The sequence below is a fragment of the Hypomesus nipponensis genome, chromosome 18 (genome assembly GCF_054491055.1).
Source record: "Hypomesus nipponensis isolate SF chromosome 18, ASM5449105v1, whole genome shotgun sequence".
In the NCBI taxonomy this organism is placed as follows: Eukaryota; Metazoa; Chordata; class Actinopteri; order Osmeriformes; family Osmeridae; genus Hypomesus; species Hypomesus nipponensis.
Genome location: NC_140378.1, coordinates 20,912,501 through 20,932,500, shown reverse-complemented (window position 1 = coordinate 20,932,500; position 20,000 = coordinate 20,912,501). Strand labels below are relative to the sequence as shown.

Sequence of the window (20,000 nt, the reverse complement as noted above, 5' to 3'; positions counted from 1 at the left end):
TCATCATCCCCTAGCTACATCATCATCCCCTAGCTACATCATCATCCCCTAGCTACATCATCATCCCCAGCCTAGCTACATCATCATCCCCTAGCTACATCATCATCCCCTAGCTACATCATCATCCTCTAGCTACATCATCATCCCCAGCCTAGCTACATCATCATCCGCTAGCTACATCATCATCCCCTAGCTACATCATCATCCGCTAGCTACATAATCATCCCCTAGCTACATCATCATCCCCAGCCTAGCTACATCATCATCCCCAGCCTAGCTACATCATCATCCGCTAGCTACATCATCATCCCCTAGCTACATCATCATCCCCTAGCTACATCATCATCCCCAGCCTAGCTACATCATCATCCCCAGCCTAGCTACATCATCATCCCCAGCCTAGCTACATCGTCATCCCCAGCCTAGCTACATCATCATCCCCAGCCTAGCTACATCATCATCCCCAGCCTAGCTACATCATCATCCCCAGCCTAGCTACATCGTCATCCCCAGCCTAGCTACATCATCATCCCCAGCCTAGCTACATCATCATCCCCAGCCTAGCTACATCATCATCCCCCAGCTACATCCTCATCCCCCAGCTACATCATCATCCGCTAGCTACATCATCATCCCCAGCCTAGCTACATCATCATCCCCAGCCTAGCTACATCATCATCCCCTAGCTACATCATCATCCCCCAGCTACATCATCATCCCCCAGCTACATCATCATCCCCCAGCTACATCATCATCCCCCAGCTACATCATCATCCCCTAGCTACATCATCATCCCCAGCCTAGCTACATCATCATCCCCAGCCTAGCTACATCATCCCCAGCCTAGCTACATCATCATCCCCAGCCTAGCTACATCATCATCCCCAGCCTAGCTACATCATCATCCCCTAATGGAAGTGCTTCCAGGCTCAAGACTGGGGGCTGAGATAAAGCTGGAGTCCTTGAAGCTGATGACTGCAGTCACACACACACACACACACACCTTCAGTCATACACACAGTCACCCCCCCCCCCCCACACACACACACACACACACACACACACACACACACAGTGATCCCTCCATACAATATATCACACATAAACACCCCACCTCAATACCAAACTCAGGAACACATGCAGGCCAAATTAATTAAATCCAAAACTCAATAAGGCAATTTATGAGTTATGTTGGAGGCCTCAGAAGGGAGGTCTAAACATCACCCAGCTGAAGGCGTCCCTGTCTTCCCCTCCTCCTCTCCTGGTTGAACAACAGGAAATTACATCACAAGCAGTCAGATAAGGTCTTCAGTTTGGATCACAAACAACATTCGAATATTCATGTATATGGTTCAGCAGAAGAGCATAGTTCTAATAGTGTTTCAGTAGTCAGTCTATATTTAGCAGACAGTGCAGAGTAACAGAGAACATAGAGAGAGAGGTGAGAGAGTGGAAGAGAGAGAGAGAGAGAGAGAGAGGAAGAGAGAGAGAGAGATACATTGCAGAAAGTTCTCAGCTGACAAAACATGTGTGCGCGCGTCTGCTTTGAGTGAATGATTCATCTTGACACGTCTACTCTATCTAGGCACAGCGGCTCGCGCGTACATCAGAGAAGGAATAACGGAAGGACTCATTCATCCCGGTAATGGTTCTAGTGCAGCAGGTTGTCAACTGGTAGCACCAGGAGCACCGTGAGAAACAGAACAGGTAGATATCTCGGGGCTGCCGTTCTCCCCGCGTTCCGTGGGAGAAAAACAGCGGCGCGTGCAGTCAACAGCATACCACCCCCCCCCCCCCCCCCATGAATCATACGCGCACTCTGCTGTGTTGTCCCGAAAAATGACACCTTTTAACGAGACGATTTCACAGCGGCTGGGTCGGGGAAAGTGGATTCCAGTGTAGCAGCTCCCCGATCGCCAAACACCAACTCGCGTGCATCTGTGAGTCAAAAGACAACGATACCGATGCATACGACCAAAACAATCTATCCCTGTGTCTATTCCATGTTAACTGACCCTGTATACACTAGAGAGCCCACCGGCACTGATAAACCAGTTCATCATGTCGATTTGGATGCAAGTTACACCCAGGTTCGCTTTCTCAGTCTCGAATCACGACGGATACATCGGCGCGTGCTACAGCTATGCAGTCTCGCGACCAGTGAGTATAGGAAATCCAGGAAACGATAAGAAAGTACATTGAACTCTAAAATATAAAAGTTCGGACACAACTCACCTTATTGTTTTTCTTGATTTGCAGTCCCCGACCGCAGAAACCAAATAGTCCGTTCCCAGGATTCTGACACCGCTCCTTACACAGGGCGCGCTTGTCTGTCTGAAATATTGTTTGTGAGGAGCGCACGCGGAACACCGAGTCGACTGAAGACAGCCAGATGCGCTCGGTCGCTTTTCATTGGCTCCCTATCCCCGTGCCCTCTCCTCTTCTCCCGGGTCCGCGTGCGCAAGCAGAAAGAGGCACAACATCAAGCCACTTTCTAACTTGATATTTGTTTTCAATGCAAAACGTTATTATACCCGATCAACATGGTGGCATGGTGGTAATTATGTATGGCCAGCGACAGAAACTTCTGTTCAGGATAGGTTTAAACTATACGGCTTGTTATGTTGTTAAGTTTATAAACAAATATTATAATGCGAGTAGCCTCGAGGTAGCCCTTCAGAACAATTTATACTATTCCAAAACCCTGGATTCTTCAAGTCTTCAGAAATGTTTAATCTGTCTTAATTGTAAGCAAGCAATATAGTGTAAGCAAGCTAATTAATGATTACTCGAACCGCTCTTTCAGGCGTCTCATCGGGGTTGAATACACAGAGCACTCACCTGCCCTGAGACAAACCCGATCACAGCGCCAACCCGCCACCTGCTGGGCAGAAAATGCGGAATAATCCGAGAATTTAATCCGCCATCAAAACAACATCAAGAACAAGGTCACCAATATTTCGACCTCTACTCTGCTCTACTACTGTATTGTATTTTACTATACTTAACTGTACTCTGCTCTGCTTTACTTAACTTTATTCTACTATACTGTAATCTACTGCACTCTTCTCTACTTTATTCTACTCTACTTACATTAGGGGATTGATAGAAAATGGCACAGACCCCTAACCAGCCAATCTCATTAATCACAGCTGTGAGTTTTGAAAAAGTGGAGAAAGGGAACATTTTATTAAATAATATTTTATTTTATTGTACCCAGTTCTGAACGTTATCCGAGGTAGCCGGTTGTTGTCATGGCAGCCAGGATAACAGATGAGCCAGTAAGAAATACAACCACTGGTCAATTTACATACAATGGGTCACTTCCATTATTCATGTTATTTTTGCCATTAAGCAAAAATACACACACTCACAAATTTCACTCCTTTAAATGTTTATTGTTGAATGAGAAAACTCTTTGATTTGAAGGGGCCTGATTCATAAACACTCCATGAGTTTAACAACTTGTTGCATAGCAACAGATACACAATCGGATTGGATAGATGTTTGGTGTTTGTATACTAGCCTATTGAGTACCCACAGGAAGTTGTCAGAACCAACAATGGTTACTCCGGCCTGAGTTCTCGCCACTTAGCACAGGGACCGAATGTGCCTTAGCAACAACACGTGTCATGGCAACCACATCTCATAACTCCACAGGCCCCTCCCCCAATCAGAAGTGTGTTCCTTCCCCCCCTCCTCCTTGGCCCTGGAAACAGAGGGCTGAAGTTGGAGGTGTCACTCAGAAACACAGCCTGTTCCTTCACTCTGACCACGGAAAAACTGTCAAAACTAAACACCTTAGATCTGTGATCTCACGCTGAACTTCCTAGGAAGACTGTTTGCACGCCGTGTTGGACAACAGCATCCTAGGAAGACTGTTTGCACGCCGTGTTGGATAACAGCATCCTAGGAAGACTGTTTGCACGCCGTGTTGGATAACAGCATCCTAGGAAGACTGTTTGCACGCCGTGTTGGATAACAGCATCCTAGGAAGACTGTTTGCACGCCGTGTTGGATAACAGCATCCTAGGAAGACTGTTTGCACGCCGTGTTGGATAACAGCATCCTAGGAAGACTGTTTGCACGCCGTGTTGGATAACAGCATCCTAGGAAGACTGTTTGCACGCCGTGTTGGATAACAGCATCCTAGGAAGATTGTTTGCACGCCGTGTTGGATAACAGCATCCTAGGAAGACTGTTTGCACGCCGTGTTGGATAACAGCATCCTAGGAAGACTGTTTGCACGCCGTGTTGGATAACAGCATCCTAGGAAGACTGTTTGCACGCCGTGTTGGATAACAGCATCCTAGGAAGACTGTTTGCACGCCGTGTTGGATAACAGCATCCTAGGAAGACTGTTTGCACGCCGTGTTGGATAACAGCATCCTAGGAAGACTGTTTGCACACTGTGTTGGATAACAGCATCCGTTGAATGAATATATTAATGTGACCGACTGTGTCAGATTCAGCATGTCAGAATGAGCTGCTACTATAACAGCATCTCATGTCTGGCTTGTTTGTGTGGATCATTTAGCAGGCGCTTCTATCTAAGAAACAGAGGTAGAAACTATAGAGGTAGAATCGAACCTCCAACCTCTTGATCTGCAGTCCAATGCTCTAACCACTAAGCTACAGTAGATTCACACCCACATCACACAATTGTAACTTAGTTTTACTTGAATACCCTCACTGATAACGGAAGATAAACGAAACGTTTTTGCATAAAATGTAGCAGCTTGTGTAACGCGTAAACATCAAATGAAACCTCGCTCTCCAAGCCTCAATACATCCTCCAACAGTAACATCCTTCTTTTCACTCACAAACTGAACACGTACACTGTGTTTCCTATATAAAATATGAACAAAGTAAACTATTACAAACACATGATTATGGTTGACATAACATAACATAACAGAGCATTAGAAGTACAGTACAAGTGCAACCATCCATTGATTTGGATTCTAACTTCTCTCAAAGTCAGTCATTGATAACTTGAACATAATAATAATAATAAGTCAGAAATAGTGGCTTTGCACTAATGTTAGTTGTTTGGATAGCTAACTGTTTCTCTATAAAACTAAGTTCTTCAAGTCAATTCCCCATCTCTCAGAAGAAAACAAAGTGCTTAAAGAAGGAAACATCCACACGCCGTCTCAAACTGTTTCTAATGAAGGAGGAACAGGAAGAGGAACAGTAAGAGGAGGAGGAACAGGAAGAGCAGGAGGAACAGGAAAAGGAGGAGGAGGGAAAGTAGGGTGAGCATGGCTGGTCATGGTTAAACCAGGGTTGAATGGTTGTGTGTGTGTGTGTGAGTGTGTGAGAGAGAGACCCAGGCTGTGCTCAGGGACGTACGGAAGGTTTAGACCTCAGTAAAACACACTCATGTATGTAAACACTGTCACGTCCCAGAGCAGTGATACACTCTGTGTTTGAGCCTCAGCATAGCTGGGGTTCAGGGCAGCCTGTGCCCCCGTGGCCATCCAGAGAGGGGAGCTGGAGGAGGGGGGAGCCATCCAGAGAGGGGAGCCATCCAGAGAGGGGAGCTGGAGGAGGGGGGAGCCATCCAGAGAGGGGAGCCATCCAGAGAGGGGAGCTGGAGGAGGGGGGAGCCATCCAGAGAGGGGAGCTGGAGGTGGGGGGGGGGCATCCAGAGAGGGGAGCTGGAGGAGGGGGGAGCCATCCAGAGAGGGAAGCTGGAGGAGGGGGGAGCCAGCCAGAGAGGGGAGCTGGAGGAGGGGGGAGCCATCCAGAGAGGGGAGCTGGAGGAGGGGGGAGCCATCCAGAGAGGGAAGCTGGAGGAGGGGGGAGCCAGCCAGAGAGGGGAGCTGGAGGAGGGGGGAGCTGGAGGAGGGGGGAGGGCTTCTAGTCCGACCCCTGCTGGAGGTTCCTGTCGTAGTTCTCCAGGCAGACATGAACCTGCTTGGTGAAGTATCCCGGGTCAGAGATGGCTCTGAGCAGGTCGGTCTGGATCAGACACAGGTCATACAGCTCAGAGGTGCAGGCGGTTCGAGTCTCGCTGCCCCCTGGGTCCACGAACACCTGCAGAACCACAACCAGGAGAGGGGAGGAGGGGGACAAGAAGAGGGGGGAGATGGAGGAGGGAAGGAGGAAAAGAGGATGACTTGTAAACAATGAAAAAAATGTTTTCAGAAATGTGTAGCCGTGGATGAATCAGAGAAATGCTGGGTTGTGTGTACCCTGGGGTGGACGATGGTGTCTTGGTCATTCTGGCGGATGTTGTCATCGATGAAGATGTGCTGAACATCCCTGTCGAAGGGGTCCACCCACAGAGGCTTCCCTCCCAGCATGGAGTAGGTGTTGCTGGACCACCTACACACACACACGCACGCACACGCACACACACACACACACAGAATGGGTCTTAGTCCAGTATCAAAACATTTAACCATTAAGTCTAATGGTGTGTGTTTAAGTGTGTGTGTGACCACGTACCAGTCAAAGTGGTCCTGGAAACCCCCCAGCCCCTGCACAGAGCTGAGGTAGCGATACAAGGCTCTCTCTCCCCCAGCCTCCCCCCTCCTGCCCCCCTCCTCCCCCCTGGAGGACAGGCGCTCCACAGAGCGGGTCAGGAGAACTTCCTTCCTGCTGCAGCGAATCTGACCGGGGGTCACGTTTACTCCCAGCTGGGGGGGGGGGAATGTAGAGGAGAGATGGAGGGAGGAAGAGAATGGAGGAGAGAGAATGTAAATGAGGGGGAGGGGGGAGAGGACGAGGGTGAAGGGAGAGGGGAAGGAGGAGATAAACAGAGACAATGTTGACTAAACCCTTTCTGGTCCTTATGAATGATTCATTCCTACTTGACAGACAGTCAACGACTTCCCAGCTATCACAGTTCTACTACTGCCCCTGCTGTTCTTATCACTGTCTGCATTTAACAGACATCCATAGGTTACTGTGTAACATGTAGTGAGAATACTGTCAACATGTAGTGAGAATACTGTCAACATGTAGTGAGAATACTGTCAACATGTAGTGAGAATACTGTCAACATGTAGTGAGAACACTGTCAACATGTAGTGAGAACTGGAGGACAGACAGAGTCTTCTTTATCCCCCCCAGGTGACAAGAGACAGATTCTGACTTCATGGGGTGGAGACCCCGTACAGCTAGTTAGATACAGCCACCTCTCACACAGCCTCTGCAGAAATCAATGCATTCCGCTCCAGTAAGCTAACAGGTAAAGGGAACATACTGCGGTGGGCTCACCTACCCACCCACCCCCCCCACGCCCCACCTCACCTAACGTCCATTTCGAGCTGTCAGGATGAACTGTGTTCAAGAGTAAAGATGGGGTCATGAACCCACAGAATCACTCCCTCCCTCCCTCCCTTCTCCTCTCCCTCTCCTCCTCCTCACCTGCAGGTCTGGCAGGTCAGGGAACAGGGGGTGTCTCCCCTGTGTGAGTGCCCTGGACATGGCTGTCAGCACGCGGGGCAGGTCGCTGCCGAAGGTCCTGAAGAGCACCGCAAAGTCCCGGCCCTCCTCCACCAGGTCCCTGAGAAGCTGGAAGAAGGAGGGCAGGATCCAGTGGTACAGGCGGCCATCTTCCCCCGTCACCGCCAGCTCCGGCTCCGCCCCCCGGCCCTCTGGCCAGCGCAGCAGCTTCAGGTGCTCCTCCAGGACGCCGCGGAAACGCCGTCCGTCCGGGGAGCGCGTGAAGCCGGCCACGCGTCCGAACTGGGAGTAGTAGCTGACAGTGCCCTCGTGTGGTGGGAGGAGGGAGGGCGCATTGCTCGTCCACTCCCACTGACCTAGTGAGAGAAGGGGCGGGGTTTAGACGGGAGAGAAGGGGCGGGGTTTAGACGGGAGAGAAGGGGCGGGGTTTAGACGGGAGAGAAGGGGCGGGGTTTAGACGGAAGAGAAGGGGCGGGGTTTAGACGGGAGAGAAGGGGCGGGGTTTAGACGGGAGAGAAGGGGCGGGGTTTAGACGGAAGAGAAGGGGCGGGGTTTAGACGGGAGAGAAGGGGCGGGGTTTAGACGGAAGAGAAGGGGCGGGGTTTAGACGGGAGAGAAGGGGCGGGGTTTAGACGGAAGAGAAGGGGCGGGGTTTAGACGGGAGAGAAGGGGCGGGATTTAGACGAGAGAGAAGGGGTGGGGTTTAGACGGGAGGGAAGGGGCGGGGGGGGGTTTAGACGGGAAAGAAGGGGCGGGGTTTAGACGGGAGGGAAGGGGCGGGGTTTAGACGGGAGAGAAGGGGCGGGGTTTAGACGGGAGAGAAGGGGCGGGGTTTGAACGGGAGGAGGCAGGGGATGCTGTGAACGGTCTCCTTTCTATCCCTCTCTCCTCCTCCTCCCTTCCCCTCTATGTCCCTCTCTCAAACACTACAAAATTATTTTAAATTACGGGAGCCTTTTGCAAGGCATCTGTTCAACATATGCACTACTGTCATCGAGATGTTATTGTTGCACTTTAGTTAAGCCATTGAGATGCTATTCGTTGACCCTATTGTATTCGTTTTTGATCACTGAGCATGGTATCTGAGATTAGATTACGATTAGAGAGGTTACTTTGCACTGCGCCAGGTAAACAATGCGCCTACAAACAATTCCTTGACTGACCACCGAAATCTTAATCCTATGGATTTCTGATCCAGACATTTTATGTGCACAATTTGTATGTCGCTTTAGATTAAAACTTCTGCTAAATGAATAAAAGCGTACCTGGCAGTGAAAAGACAGTATCACATGTAGCCTTTTGCTGCGTCACTAGTAATCCCTTCTTCCCTCTCACCTGATCTACCGGGGCTCGGTTTCCAGGCCCTCTGACTCACTCGCTCAACTGACCACTTCAGGCTCGGCTCTACAACGAATCGGAAGGGCGGGCATTTGATTTCCACAAGGGGGCATTTTGTATACAGCCGATCCTGACCAGTTTTCATCACCATTGCTAAAGCCAGACACCACTAAAAGTCTGCAATTCGATGGCGGGGATAGGGGTGTTTCTATGGAGGAGTTTAACCAAAGCTGGTTCCGACCAGGTTGACACTAACCTCGTTTTGTCACGCGACCCCAAGTCACCGAGGACAAGAAATACTCCAATGCCGCCACCGTCCCGTGTCCCGTCACGGCATCTGACACCAGGATGGTGTTGTTGAGGTCGACGTGAAGGACTAACTTCCTCTTTTTCAGGGACAACCAGCGAGGAACCGAAACGGCGAGTGCGTTTTCCGTAACGACGACAGAGTCCGTCTTGTCCGGTTCATCATCTAAACCGACTTCGTCTTTCATGTAGGAAGAGAGATGGCCGTCACTTGTCGAGGCGATATTGGACATAACTGAGCAAAACCGACTGGTGACGAAAAAAGGTGTTTAACAGTGTTGGACGGCGATTGTGTCATGTCCTCATCGCTCAACCGGCCTTTTCTCTCGTTGACTCAGCAACGTACATTGTTTACTTCCTCATTCTGATGACGTTGCATCTTCCTCATCAGAAAGCAGTCTACTGCCCTCGTCAGGGCACCGCGAGAACATCACACGTTGAAAAATTGATAATCATGTTTACAAAACTATACCTTGAAGTTCGACTTGGATTCAGTGTCGTTGCACAGAGAAACACTTTTACTGTATAATGTAGCTTCTCAAAAAGGTTTTTATTTATATTAACCATTTATATAATATTCACAGAAGCATTCTGCATGTCCCCCAATGTTTATTTTCAGCCAATTTAAAAGGAAAACAGAGGAACAGAGAGGGTGTACAAGACTAGGCACAAACAGATTCAATCCAAAAACAACAACAAAAAGTAGCAGAATGGGGAGTAACAGCAGTTTAGCCCTGGGACCACGTAGCGCCCTCATGCAACCATGCACCTTACAGTGTACACAACCAAGCTGTGCTCTCACTTGAACAAAACTAACTGAATGTATCCACAGGATCAAGGGCACGACAAGCTAAAGAAAACAACCCCCCAAAACACCAATAGGACACAAACAGGAAGACCACTACATCCGCTCGCTGGAACAGCCTGAGCGGGGGCAGGGGCCAGAGGGCGGGGCCACGGGGCCAGAGGGCGGGGCCAGAAGCAGAGGGCCATGGGCAGAGGGCCATGGGGTGGGGCCAGAGGGCGGGGGCAGAGGGCCATGGGGTGGGGCCAGAGGGCGGGGGCAGAGGGCCATGGGGTGGGGCCAGAGGGCGGGGGCAGAGGGCCATGGGGTGGGGCCAGAGGGCGGGGGCAGAGGGCCATGGGGTGGGGCCAGAGGGCGGGGGCAGAGGGCCATGGGGTGGGGCCAGAGGGCGGGGGCAGAGGGCCATGGGGTGGGGCCAGAGGGCGGGGGCAGAGGGCCATGGGGTGGGGCCAGAGGGCGGGGGCAGAGGGCCATGGCCAGAGGGCGGGGGCCCGTCCTCTCCATATGACTTAAGGGATGCAAGTCCCAGTGAAGGATTAGCAGTGTTCCAGAGGGGGGGGGGGGGGAGTTAAAACAGAAGGTTTAGTTACCAACTAACGACAGATTCAGATCTCTGCTCCATCCTCTATAACCACCTGGGGGCTATGAGAACACACCTGTGTGTGTGTGTGTGTGTGTGTACACTGCAGAAACAGCACTATACAGGATGAGTGAGCATGACTATAATAAACACCTACTAGACACGTGTGTCGGCAAGTCTGTCTGGCATGTGTCTGCCCACAACACACTGGCAGCTCAGCACTACAGGGGGGCTTCAGGGAACCCTGCCCCCCAGAAGGGCCCCCAGCCCAGCCCCGCACGCCTGGCCTGGAGGGGTGTGTGTGTGTGTGTGGGGGGGGACACTATGGAGGTCCAGGTAGTTAGTGAGCCTGTGTTTGTGTGTGTGTGTGGGGCACTGTGAGCCCTGCAGTGTCTCCAGCAGACAGAGGCCACGCCTTGCTGCTCCAACATCCACGCTGGCTGGGACTGTTCCAGAACCTTGTAGATGTTCCAGGCTCCGTCCCTGTGCCCCTGGCCCCGCCCCTGGCCCTAGTCCACCTCCTCCATGTTGCTGTAGGACGGAGAGGTGCAGTCTGCGGAGTGGGCCTGGAGGTCAGAGGTCACCTCCTCGCTTCGACCGGGGGGGCCGTCGGAGTCCAGCTCTGTCCCAAACAGGGCCTGGCTAGATGCCTGCAAAATAAACCAGGGTTATTTACATCAGGCTTGTTGTCTGGCTTCCCTTCAGGCCCTCTCAGGACCCCCCCTCCCTATCTGAATGAAACAGATACACAAGCAAAAACAATCCCCTTCCTGCAATAATTACCCTGTAGCCCCTGGCAACAGGCCTGTGGATGCTGATCGGCTGAATGAATAACATTGATGACATCAGATTGAGACTTTATTTAAATAGTGTTACATGGCTTTAATTTCAGTGCAGTTGAGATGGAGGCACCTGTACAGGATGTGACCCCTCCCCCACATCAGGGCCCACCCCGGACACACAACAAACAGCTGTCAACCACACACTTACATTACTGTTGAAAACAAAACCAAAATCATAAGTCAATACACATTAAACAAGCATTTATAGTCTCATTCATTAACAATAAATATTCAAATATAATTCTCTGATCAAGTATTATCCATAGAAGAATCATACTGGTTAAATACATATTAGAGCAAGCAGTGATCAGAGACTTATGAATTTTCATAACACAACTCTGGATACAGCCAATGGAATGACCTGAATCTGGACTGGGCTACATTCATTTTCAGAAGCAGTCGAGGCGAGAACGCAGAGCAAACACCTCTGATATGAACATCTGTCGTCACGACAACAGTCACACTCTGGCAACGCTCACAGTTCAAATGAAATAAAAGGGACAGTAAAAATGTGACTTATAATTGCATGCTCTTGCACACATGACGACAGGACGGGGGGCTGTAGTGGATGGTTAGGTTCCTAACAACAGTAAAGGTATACAGCACCATAACTATCATAACACAATCCCTATTACAGACCACAGAGAGAGAGAGACAGAAGGTAGACAGACAGAAAGAAGGGAATGAGGGAGAGAGACAGACAGGTGAGAGAGCGACAGCGAGAGAGACAGAGACAGACACAGAGAGACAGAGAGATCCCAGATTCAGTCACCTAACTTGGTGTCCTGCTAAGCCAACTTCAGATGGCTGACTTCCTGTGTGACTACTTGTTCAGTGTGCACACAGTGCACAGGACTGGCTCTAAACAGCAGGGCTGGGGTGCACAGGACTGGCTCTAAACAGCAGGGCTGGGGTGCACAGGACTGGCTCTAAACAGCAGGGCTGGGGTGCACAGGACTGGCTCTAAACAGCAGGGCTGGGGTGCACAGGACTGGCTCTAAACATGACCCCACAAAAGGACCGTTGACCATGTGGATGGTCAACTCCTGGAGAGAAGTGCAACATGAGGTCTTATCCCCTGGGGGAGAGCAGTGCAACATGAGGTCTTATCCCCTGGGGGAAAGCAGAGCAACATGAGGTCTTATCCCCTGGGAGAGAGGAGAGCAACATGAGGTCTTATCCCCTGGGAGAGAGGAGAGCAACATGAGGTCTTATCCCCTGGGAGAGGAGAGCAACATGAGGTCTTATCCCCTGGGGGAGAGCAGTGCAACATGAGGTCTTATCCCCTGGGGGAAAGCAGAGCAACATGAGGTCTTATCCCCTGGGAGAGAGGAGAGCAACATGAGGTCTTATCCCCTGGGGGAGAGGAGAGCAACATGAGGTCTTATCCCCTAGGAGAGGAGAGCAACATGAGGTCTTATCCCCTGGGGGAGAGGAGAGCAACATGAGGTCTTATCCCCTAGGAGAGGAGAGCAACATGAGGTCTTATCCCCTGGGAGAGGAGAGCAACATGAGGTCTTATCCCCTGGGGGAGAGCAACATGAGGTCTTATCCCCTGGGGGAGAGCAGTGCAACATGAGGTCTTAACCCCTGGGGGAGAGGAGAGCAACATGAGGTCTTATCCCCTAGGAGAGGAGAGCAACATGAGGTCTTATCCCCTGGGGGAGAGGAGAGCAACATGAGGTCTTATCCCCTGGGAGAGGAGAGCAACATGGGGTCTTATCCCCTGGGAGAGGAAAGCAACATGAGGTCTTATCCCCTGGGAGAGGAGAGCAACATGAGGTCTTATCCCCTGGGAGAGGAGAGCAACATGAGGTCTTATCCCCTGGGGGAAAGCAGAGCAACATGAGGTCTTATCCCCTGGGAGAGAGGAGCTGTGGATATCAGGTTCTGATGCTTTGTTGTAGGGCTGGGCAATATATATATTTTTTTAAATTGATTTATCGAAGTAATGACATCCCTCAATAAACTTATTGTAACATTAATTCATTTTCAATAATATCGAGAGAGAATAATTAGGAACAGCAGTCCATTTAATTTCTGTGATGCAGCAGGAAGTTGCGGAGAAATGGTAGCCTACGCTCACTAAAATATACTGACTGAGCATCAAGTGGAGTAGCTAATGTTAACCGCAGAAAATGAGTCTTATTGCCGAAAACAGTGCCAGCGATAGCCATGGCAAGGGAGCAACTTCCAATGAAGAAAAGATTGATAAAAAGGATTTGTCTTCAGTTATTTGGAAGTGGTTTGGCTTTGTGAAATCCGACAAAGAGCAGAGCAATGTTCGGTGCAAATTGTGTAGCAAACAAACAGGTGGCTACCAAGTCTGGTAACGACAAACGTTTTTTACCACCTGAAGCAAAATCACTCGTTGGAACATGCAGAAATTGTGAGTTTGCGCCAAGGTATTGATAAAAAGCAAGTTTTTGAAAAGTGACTTGACCCCAGGTACGTGCTCCCTGGCCGCAAACATTTCTCTCACACCGCTCTGCCTAAACCTTGTGCTGAGTGTAGGGACAGGTTTAGGAGGAGACTTATTTAGCTACTACGTCTCTGTGGTCTATCGTCTTCATTATCGTTATCGAATGGAAATATAAATATCTATATCGATCATTTTTTACCCATATCGCCCAGCCCTATTTTGTTGTTTCAGCTGTCACTCTATTGTGTCGAGACTGTGACTGACGTTTATATTGATTGATTGTTGAATAGAAGTGACCGGATGTTCTGAGCCTGTATAAAGACTGCCACTGTACTGTTGGCTCCCACTATGGACCACCCCTCTGACACATGTCCTCCGGTGTGACTGTTCAGAGCGCTCTGTTTCCTGCTGTAATAGTCAAATAAAGAGTTTGGATCAATCCGGCAGTCATATCAATCCAGGTATACAGAGTTAGAGTGTCGTCAGAAAGCTTCCAAGATATGTCTCTTCCTGTTTAAAACGGAGGTCTGAAACAGCTAGAGCACCAGTCAGTCAGAAAGTATAAAAAGACAGCCAGCCCCTGACCAGCCATCCAGCCTCTAACCAGCCAGCCCCCTCAGCCTCCAGCCACAGCCTCCAGCCACAGCTTCCAGCCTCCAGCCTCAGCTGTGCCTCCCCAGCAGGTTGAACAGCAGGTTGAGCAGGAGGGCGAACAGGGCAGCCAGGGTGCCCAGGACAAAGTAGCGGACGCAGTCGTCGTCAGAATAGATCCTGTGAGGCCCCGCCCCCTGCGGACGCTCCTCTTCTCTCCTCCTGGCTCCTCCTCTCCTGCGCAGAGCGCTGAACAGGCCCCGCCCTGGCCCCTCCTCTTCCTCCGCCAGTTCCTGCCATATTAGAGCGGCCTGCGATTGGCGGAAACCTGCGTCAGCTTCTGGGCAAGGGTGCGGTCCGACCAAAACCTCACTTTACCCAACCCTATCCTTTACGAACCAAAACCTTTAACTGACCTTCCCTGGCCTTAACTAACTCAAACTAAATCTACCCTACCACCATATTTACCTAACCTACCAGAAGTTCGTACTAAACTTAACTTTCCTCAAACTAGGGTCCAGTTGTGTAGCAAGCCCAGAGGAAACAGAACACATTGTTGTGTTTGAGTCACAAGCTGAGAGACATCACCAACAGATGTTCCCCACCAGGTAGAGGACACGTTCATGTAAGTAAACAGGTGTTGCAACACCCCGCCCCCCACTCACATCACACAGAGACCACCCAGGCTGCCACGCCCTCCACCTCACTCAACACCCCCCCAAAACACACACACACAGCCCCCCCCTTCCCCTCCCAGGCCCTGTGCTGTACAGTGTTCTGCTCTAGAGTCACACACACACACACACACACACACACACACACACACACACACACACACACACACACACACACACACACACACACACACACACACACACACACACACACACACACACACACACACACACACACACACACACACACACACACACACACACACACACACACACACACACACTCCTCCCTCCTCTGTGGAGAAAAATGTGTTGCTAAAGAGAGTGTGTGTAGAGTGTGTGTAGAGAGAGAGAGAGAGAGTTGAGTGTGTGTAGAGACAACAAGTGTGTGTGTTGAGAGAGAAAAAGAGAGAGAGAGAGAGAGAGAGAGTGGTAGAGAGAATTAGGGGTGGGGGAAAAATTGATTCACATTTGAATCGCGATTTAGTCTTCTAGCGATTTACAAATGTAAAAAAATGGCAAAAAAAAAAACGTGTGTAGAAAGAGCCTGTGTGTGTGTGTAGAAAGAGCCTGTGTGTGTGTAGAGAGAGCCTGTGTGTGTGTGTGTGTAGAGAGAGCCTGTGTGTGTGTGTGTGTGTGTGTGTAAAGAGAGAGCCTGTCTGTGTGTGTGTGTGTGTGTGTGTGTGTAGAGAGAAAGCCTGTGTGTGTGTGTAGAGAGAGAGCCTGTGTGTGTGTGTGTGTGTGTGTGTGTAGAGAGAGCCTGTGTGTGTGTAGAGAGAGATCATGTGTGTGTGTGTGTGTGTGTGTGTGTGTGTGTGTGTGTGTGTGTGTGTGTGTGTGTGTGTGTGTGTGTGTAGAGAATGGGGCCCCACCTGGCTGGCGGTGGCGGCGGGGGGCTCGGCCCCCAGGGGGCGGGAGGGCCGCTCCACAGGGGAGTTGCGTCTGCGGTAGAAGAGCACGTAGGCATAGCGAGTCACCACCTGACTCTCCTCCACCGTGGTCACCGTGCTGTCATCAAACAGACGCCAGCCTGGGGGGAGGAGGAGGGGGGAGGAGGAGGGGGAAGAGAGTCAAAAAAACAACAAGATTTCACACAGTGGAGGCTGTGGTTGTCGTCGCCCTCATCAAACGACGTTGCCGTGGTGACTCACCGACGTCGCTGCGCTGGCTGTTCTTGTCGCTAGGCAGCCGTGCGTAGGCGGTGTAGTGGCCCCCGATCATGCCTCCGTAGTGGTTGATGACGGCGTACAGGTCGTACACCGGCTGCTGCTGCTGCAGGTCATCCTTCTGACCGATACAGGACCTGCTCAGGTCCAGGTTCCTGGAACAACACCTGCCTTAGTGTGTGTGGACCTGACACTGTGTAGGGTGTGTGTGTGTGTGTGTGTGGACTAGGGCTGTCAAAATTGCTCAAAAATGACGTTCGAATATTCCCTTAAATTATATTTTTTTAAATATACGGATATATTCGAATTACTGGTTGCGCATTAGGTACGTCAATAACAGGACAAGTTAATACAAAGAAACATAACTACTTGTATACTGTAGGTAGGCCTAATTTATTTACGTTTAAACATATTTGACAAATTACCTACACAAAAATAAGTAAATGAACTAATGGCCAAGACCGCAGACCTTGGCCTCTTGCTCACACACACGCACTCTTTCTTTCTCTTTCTCTCCCGCACCGTTGCGCTCTCTGTGCATAGTGGTGTAAAATGAACGACAACAATAAACAAATGCTGAGTTCTGATCAAGAGTTTTGTGCCAAATATGGCAGGTTTCATTCAGTGATTGAAACACATTATTAACATTAAAGTTTTACAGTATAGAACTGACATTGAACAGTCCGAGCGAGCTGTGCTGTGGTAAACATGGAGATGTAGCCTCAAGTTGCTAGTTGTTGAATGGTAAGCTAACTCTAGCTTTCATAGTTTACACACTACTTTAGCTGTAGGCTCAACAAGTTTACCATCAACTGACTAAAATCCGAAATATTTCCAAACATCACTCTTTAGATTTTTTGGGATTACAATCACTTTCTCTGCTGCGGTCCAGCTGGGTTCTGCACTTTCTGCATCTTCCACGCAAGTCAACTGTCAGCAGTGACGTTCAGGCCCGTGCGCGCCCACCCGCAAAGCAGACAGACGCGCTGCGGTTGTGTTAAAATAAATAAATAATAACAATTCCAATATAAATTTTCACATTTGAAATTCGTTTTTTTAACACTATTCGAATATATATTTGAATTTAGAATATTCGTTGACAGCCCTAGTGTGGACATGACAGGTGTGTGTGGACATGACAGGTGTGTGTGTGTGACCATGACAGGTGTGTGTGTGGACATGACAGGTGTGTGTGACCATGACAGGTGTGTGTGTGGACATGACAGGTGTGTGTGTGGACATGACAGGTGTGTGTGTGGACATGACAGGTGTGTGTGTGTGGACATGACAGGTGTGTGTGTGTGTGTACCTGACAGGTGTGTGTGTGTGTGTACCTGACAGGTGTGTGTGTGTGACCATGACAGGTGTGTGTGTGTGACCATGACAGGTGTGTGTGTGTGACCATGACAGGTGTGTGTGTGTGTGGACATGACAGGTGTGTGTGTACCTGACAGGGAAGTCCACCATGTCGTTGATCTTGTCCCTCCAGATGAAGCTTCTGAAGGAGAAGCGTTTCAATTGGATGATGAGCACGTTGGGCAGTCGCCATAGCAACAGCTGCTTGGAGGCCTCTCTGTGCTGCTGGCACTTAGGACAGTACCTGGACACACACACACACACACACACACATTACCACAGATAGGAAATGCTCAATTATCTATGTACAGTTCCAGTGTGTGTGTGTTCATGTTCAGTGTGTGTGAGCCAGACAAGACTTATTCTAAATGGGGACAGAGCTTGTTGTCTGATGTGAAATTAGTGCTGTCAAACGATTAAAATATTTAATCGCGATTAATCGAATTAATGTCATAGTTAACTCGCGATTAATTGAACATTTTAATATTTTCGAAATGTCCCTTGATTTCTTTTTGATCCGTTCTTTAGATTTTTGGGGATTACAATCACTTTTCTACTGCGGTCAATCTGGGTTCTGAACTTTCTGCCATCTTCCTCGCAAGTCAACTGTCAGCAGTGATGTTCAGGCCCGTGCGCGCCCACCCGCAAAGCAGACAGACGCGCTGCGGTTGTTGCGCTGTCATCTAGTTGAGAGAGCGAGGCAGAGAGATCGTACCATGCCTCCTCTGGAGCCAGCACCTCAGGCTTGGTGAACAGGCTGAGACACTGGCCCAGGGTGAAGTGTCCTGCCCGGGCCGTGTCGCAGGCACTGCTGGGGTCGTCCAGGTAGTCCAGCTCCTTGGAGCGCACCAGCACGTGCTCCTTCACACGCTCGTTGTTCTTCCACACCAGCTCCAGACAGCTGTCGTCTGGCAGCTCCAGCACCGCATCACCTGCACACACACATTCACCTTTTATATCCTGGGACACACACACACACCTTTCTCCTCCAGACACACACACACACACACACACACACTTTTCTCCTCCAGACACACACACACACACACACCTTTCTCCTCCAGACACACACACCTTTCTCCTCCAGACACACACACCTTTCTCCTCCAGACACACACACACACACACCTTTCTCCTCCAGGGGAACATCCTTGTTGTTGGCGTCCAGCAGGGAGATGTAGAACTGGCAGGTGTATCCTGAGGCTGCCTCCGTCGGCTGCTGGTACCCTGTCACTGCAGCTGACACACACACACCGTTCAATTAGACCATCAGCAGGTTTTTGGATCAATTCATTAATTAATCACTGGGGTGGTGGCTGTGTGTGTACCTGACAGGGGTGTATGTGTGTGTGTGTGTACCTGACAGGGGTGTATGTGTGTGTGTGTGTACCTGACAGGGGTGTGTGTGTGTGTACCTGACAGGGGTGTGTGTGTGTGTACCTGACGGGTGTGTGTGTGTGTGTACCTGACAGGGGTGTATGTGTGTGTGTGTGTACCTGACAGGGGTGTATGTGTGTGTGTGTGTACCTGACAGGGGTGTGTGTGTGTGTACCTGACAGGGGTGTGTGTGTGTGTACCTGACAGGGGTGTGTGTGTGTGTACCTGACGGGTGTGTGTGTGTGTGTGTACCTGACAGGGGGGTGTGTGTGTGTGTACCTGACAGGGATGTGTGTGTGTGTGTACCTGACAGGGATGTGTGTGTGTGTGTGTACCTGACAGGGATGTGTGTGTGTGTGTACCTGACAGGGATGTGTGTGTGTGTGTACCTGACAGGGATGTGTGTGTGTGTGTGTACCTGACAGGGATGTGTGTGTGTGTGTGTACCTGACAGGGATGTGTATGTGTGTGTGTGTACCTGACAGGGATGTGTGTGTGTGTGTACCTGACAGGGATGTGTGTGTGTGTGTACCTTCCGGTCGCACGGCCTTCTCACACGAGGTTTCCTTCTCTGGCTGAGTGTCATGAGAGGAGGGAGGAGGCTCAGAGAAGCCAGAGTCAGAGGTGCTGGTGGTGGACAGGGAGGAGGAGTCTGGGTCTCCTGCAGGAGGGGCTGAGGCCTGGCCAGTTTTAGAGGAGCGCTCCTGTGTCAGGGAGGCTCCCTCAGCCCCCTCCTCGGCCCCCTCCCCGGACCCGGCCTCCAGGCCGCCCGGAGCAGGGCCGGTGGGGATGGGGGGCAGGTCCGACCGGGACTGGGAGCCCTCAGGAGACGACCTCCCAGACTGGAAGGGAGGCTGGAACACGTTGACTGAAAACCTGCAGAGAGAGAGAGCAGAGAGGGACAGAGAGAGAGAGACAGAGAGACAGAGAAAGAGAGAACAGAGAGAGGGAGAGAGAGCAGTGAGAGGGAGAGAGAGCAGAGAGCAGGGATGGAGAGAGACTGTGATTTATACAATAAAACTTCCTGTACTTCCACTGTTGCTTTGGCAAAGTGAACCTTGTTCTTTCTAGCCCATCAAACCCATTGAACTGAAGAACTGGGAGGCAGAGAGGTTCAGGGCCA

General features: G+C 50.5%; 2 protein-coding genes and 1 long non-coding RNA gene across 4 annotated transcripts in view; all 3 read right to left on the bottom strand.

The window, feature by feature from the left end:
• LOC146252674 (uncharacterized) overlaps positions 1-2,366 on the bottom strand; it is a 9,715-nt gene extending 7,349 nt beyond the window's left edge. Inside the window, exon 1 of the long non-coding RNA XR_014732147.1 lies at positions 2,236-2,366. This is a non-coding gene — a long non-coding RNA (uncharacterized LOC146252674). The remainder of the gene's footprint in view (positions 1-2,235) is intronic.
• An 819-nt stretch (positions 2,367-3,185) lies between these two features.
• On the bottom strand, positions 3,186-9,410 carry LOC146252673 (uncharacterized). Of its 2 annotated transcripts, XM_084680889.1 has the most exons (6): positions 9,015-9,410; positions 8,756-8,824; positions 7,382-7,776; positions 6,458-6,648; positions 6,202-6,334; positions 3,186-6,043 (listed from the first exon to the last, which is right to left on the bottom strand). In XM_084680889.1, the coding sequence occupies exons 1-6, from the start codon at positions 9,295-9,297 to the stop codon at positions 5,867-5,869; spliced, it is 1,248 nt and encodes a 415-aa protein (XP_084537015.1). In that variant the 5' UTR covers positions 9,298-9,410; the 3' UTR covers positions 3,186-5,866. The 2 variants fall into 2 exon arrangements, with proteins under 2 accessions (XP_084537015.1, XP_084537016.1); XM_084680890.1 differs by lacking the exon at positions 8,756-8,824.
• A 1,879-nt stretch (positions 9,411-11,289) lies between these two features.
• The window catches only part of usp19 (ubiquitin specific peptidase 19), a 23,643-nt gene continuing 14,932 nt past the window's right edge, over positions 11,290-20,000 (bottom strand). The window contains exons 21-27 of the mRNA XM_084679110.1: positions 19,410-19,753; positions 18,629-18,739; positions 18,216-18,432; positions 17,592-17,744; positions 16,130-16,299; positions 15,851-16,008; positions 11,290-14,615 (exon numbers count right to left, since the gene is read on the bottom strand). Of these exons, the coding sequence (XP_084535236.1) occupies positions 14,376-14,615; positions 15,851-16,008; positions 16,130-16,299; positions 17,592-17,744; positions 18,216-18,432; positions 18,629-18,739; positions 19,410-19,753 (1,393 nt within the window). The 3' untranslated portion in view covers positions 11,290-14,375. The remainder of the gene's footprint in view (positions 14,616-15,850; positions 16,009-16,129; positions 16,300-17,591; positions 17,745-18,215; positions 18,433-18,628; positions 18,740-19,409; positions 19,754-20,000) is intronic.

Bases quoted from the DNA above. Each gene is read 5' to 3' on its own strand.
- LOC146252673 (XM_084680889.1), bottom strand. From the start codon at position 9,297: ATGTCCAATATCGCCTCGACAAGTGACGGCCATCTCTCTTCCTACATG. The intron at 6,335-6,457 runs GTACGTGGTCAC...GTGTGTGTGTAG, and splicing joins TTCCAGGACCACTTTGACTG to GTGGTCCAGCAACACCTACT. The intron at 6,044-6,201 runs GTACACACAACC...GTGGTTCTGCAG, and splicing joins ACACCATCGTCCACCCCAGG to GTGTTCGTGGACCCAGGGGG.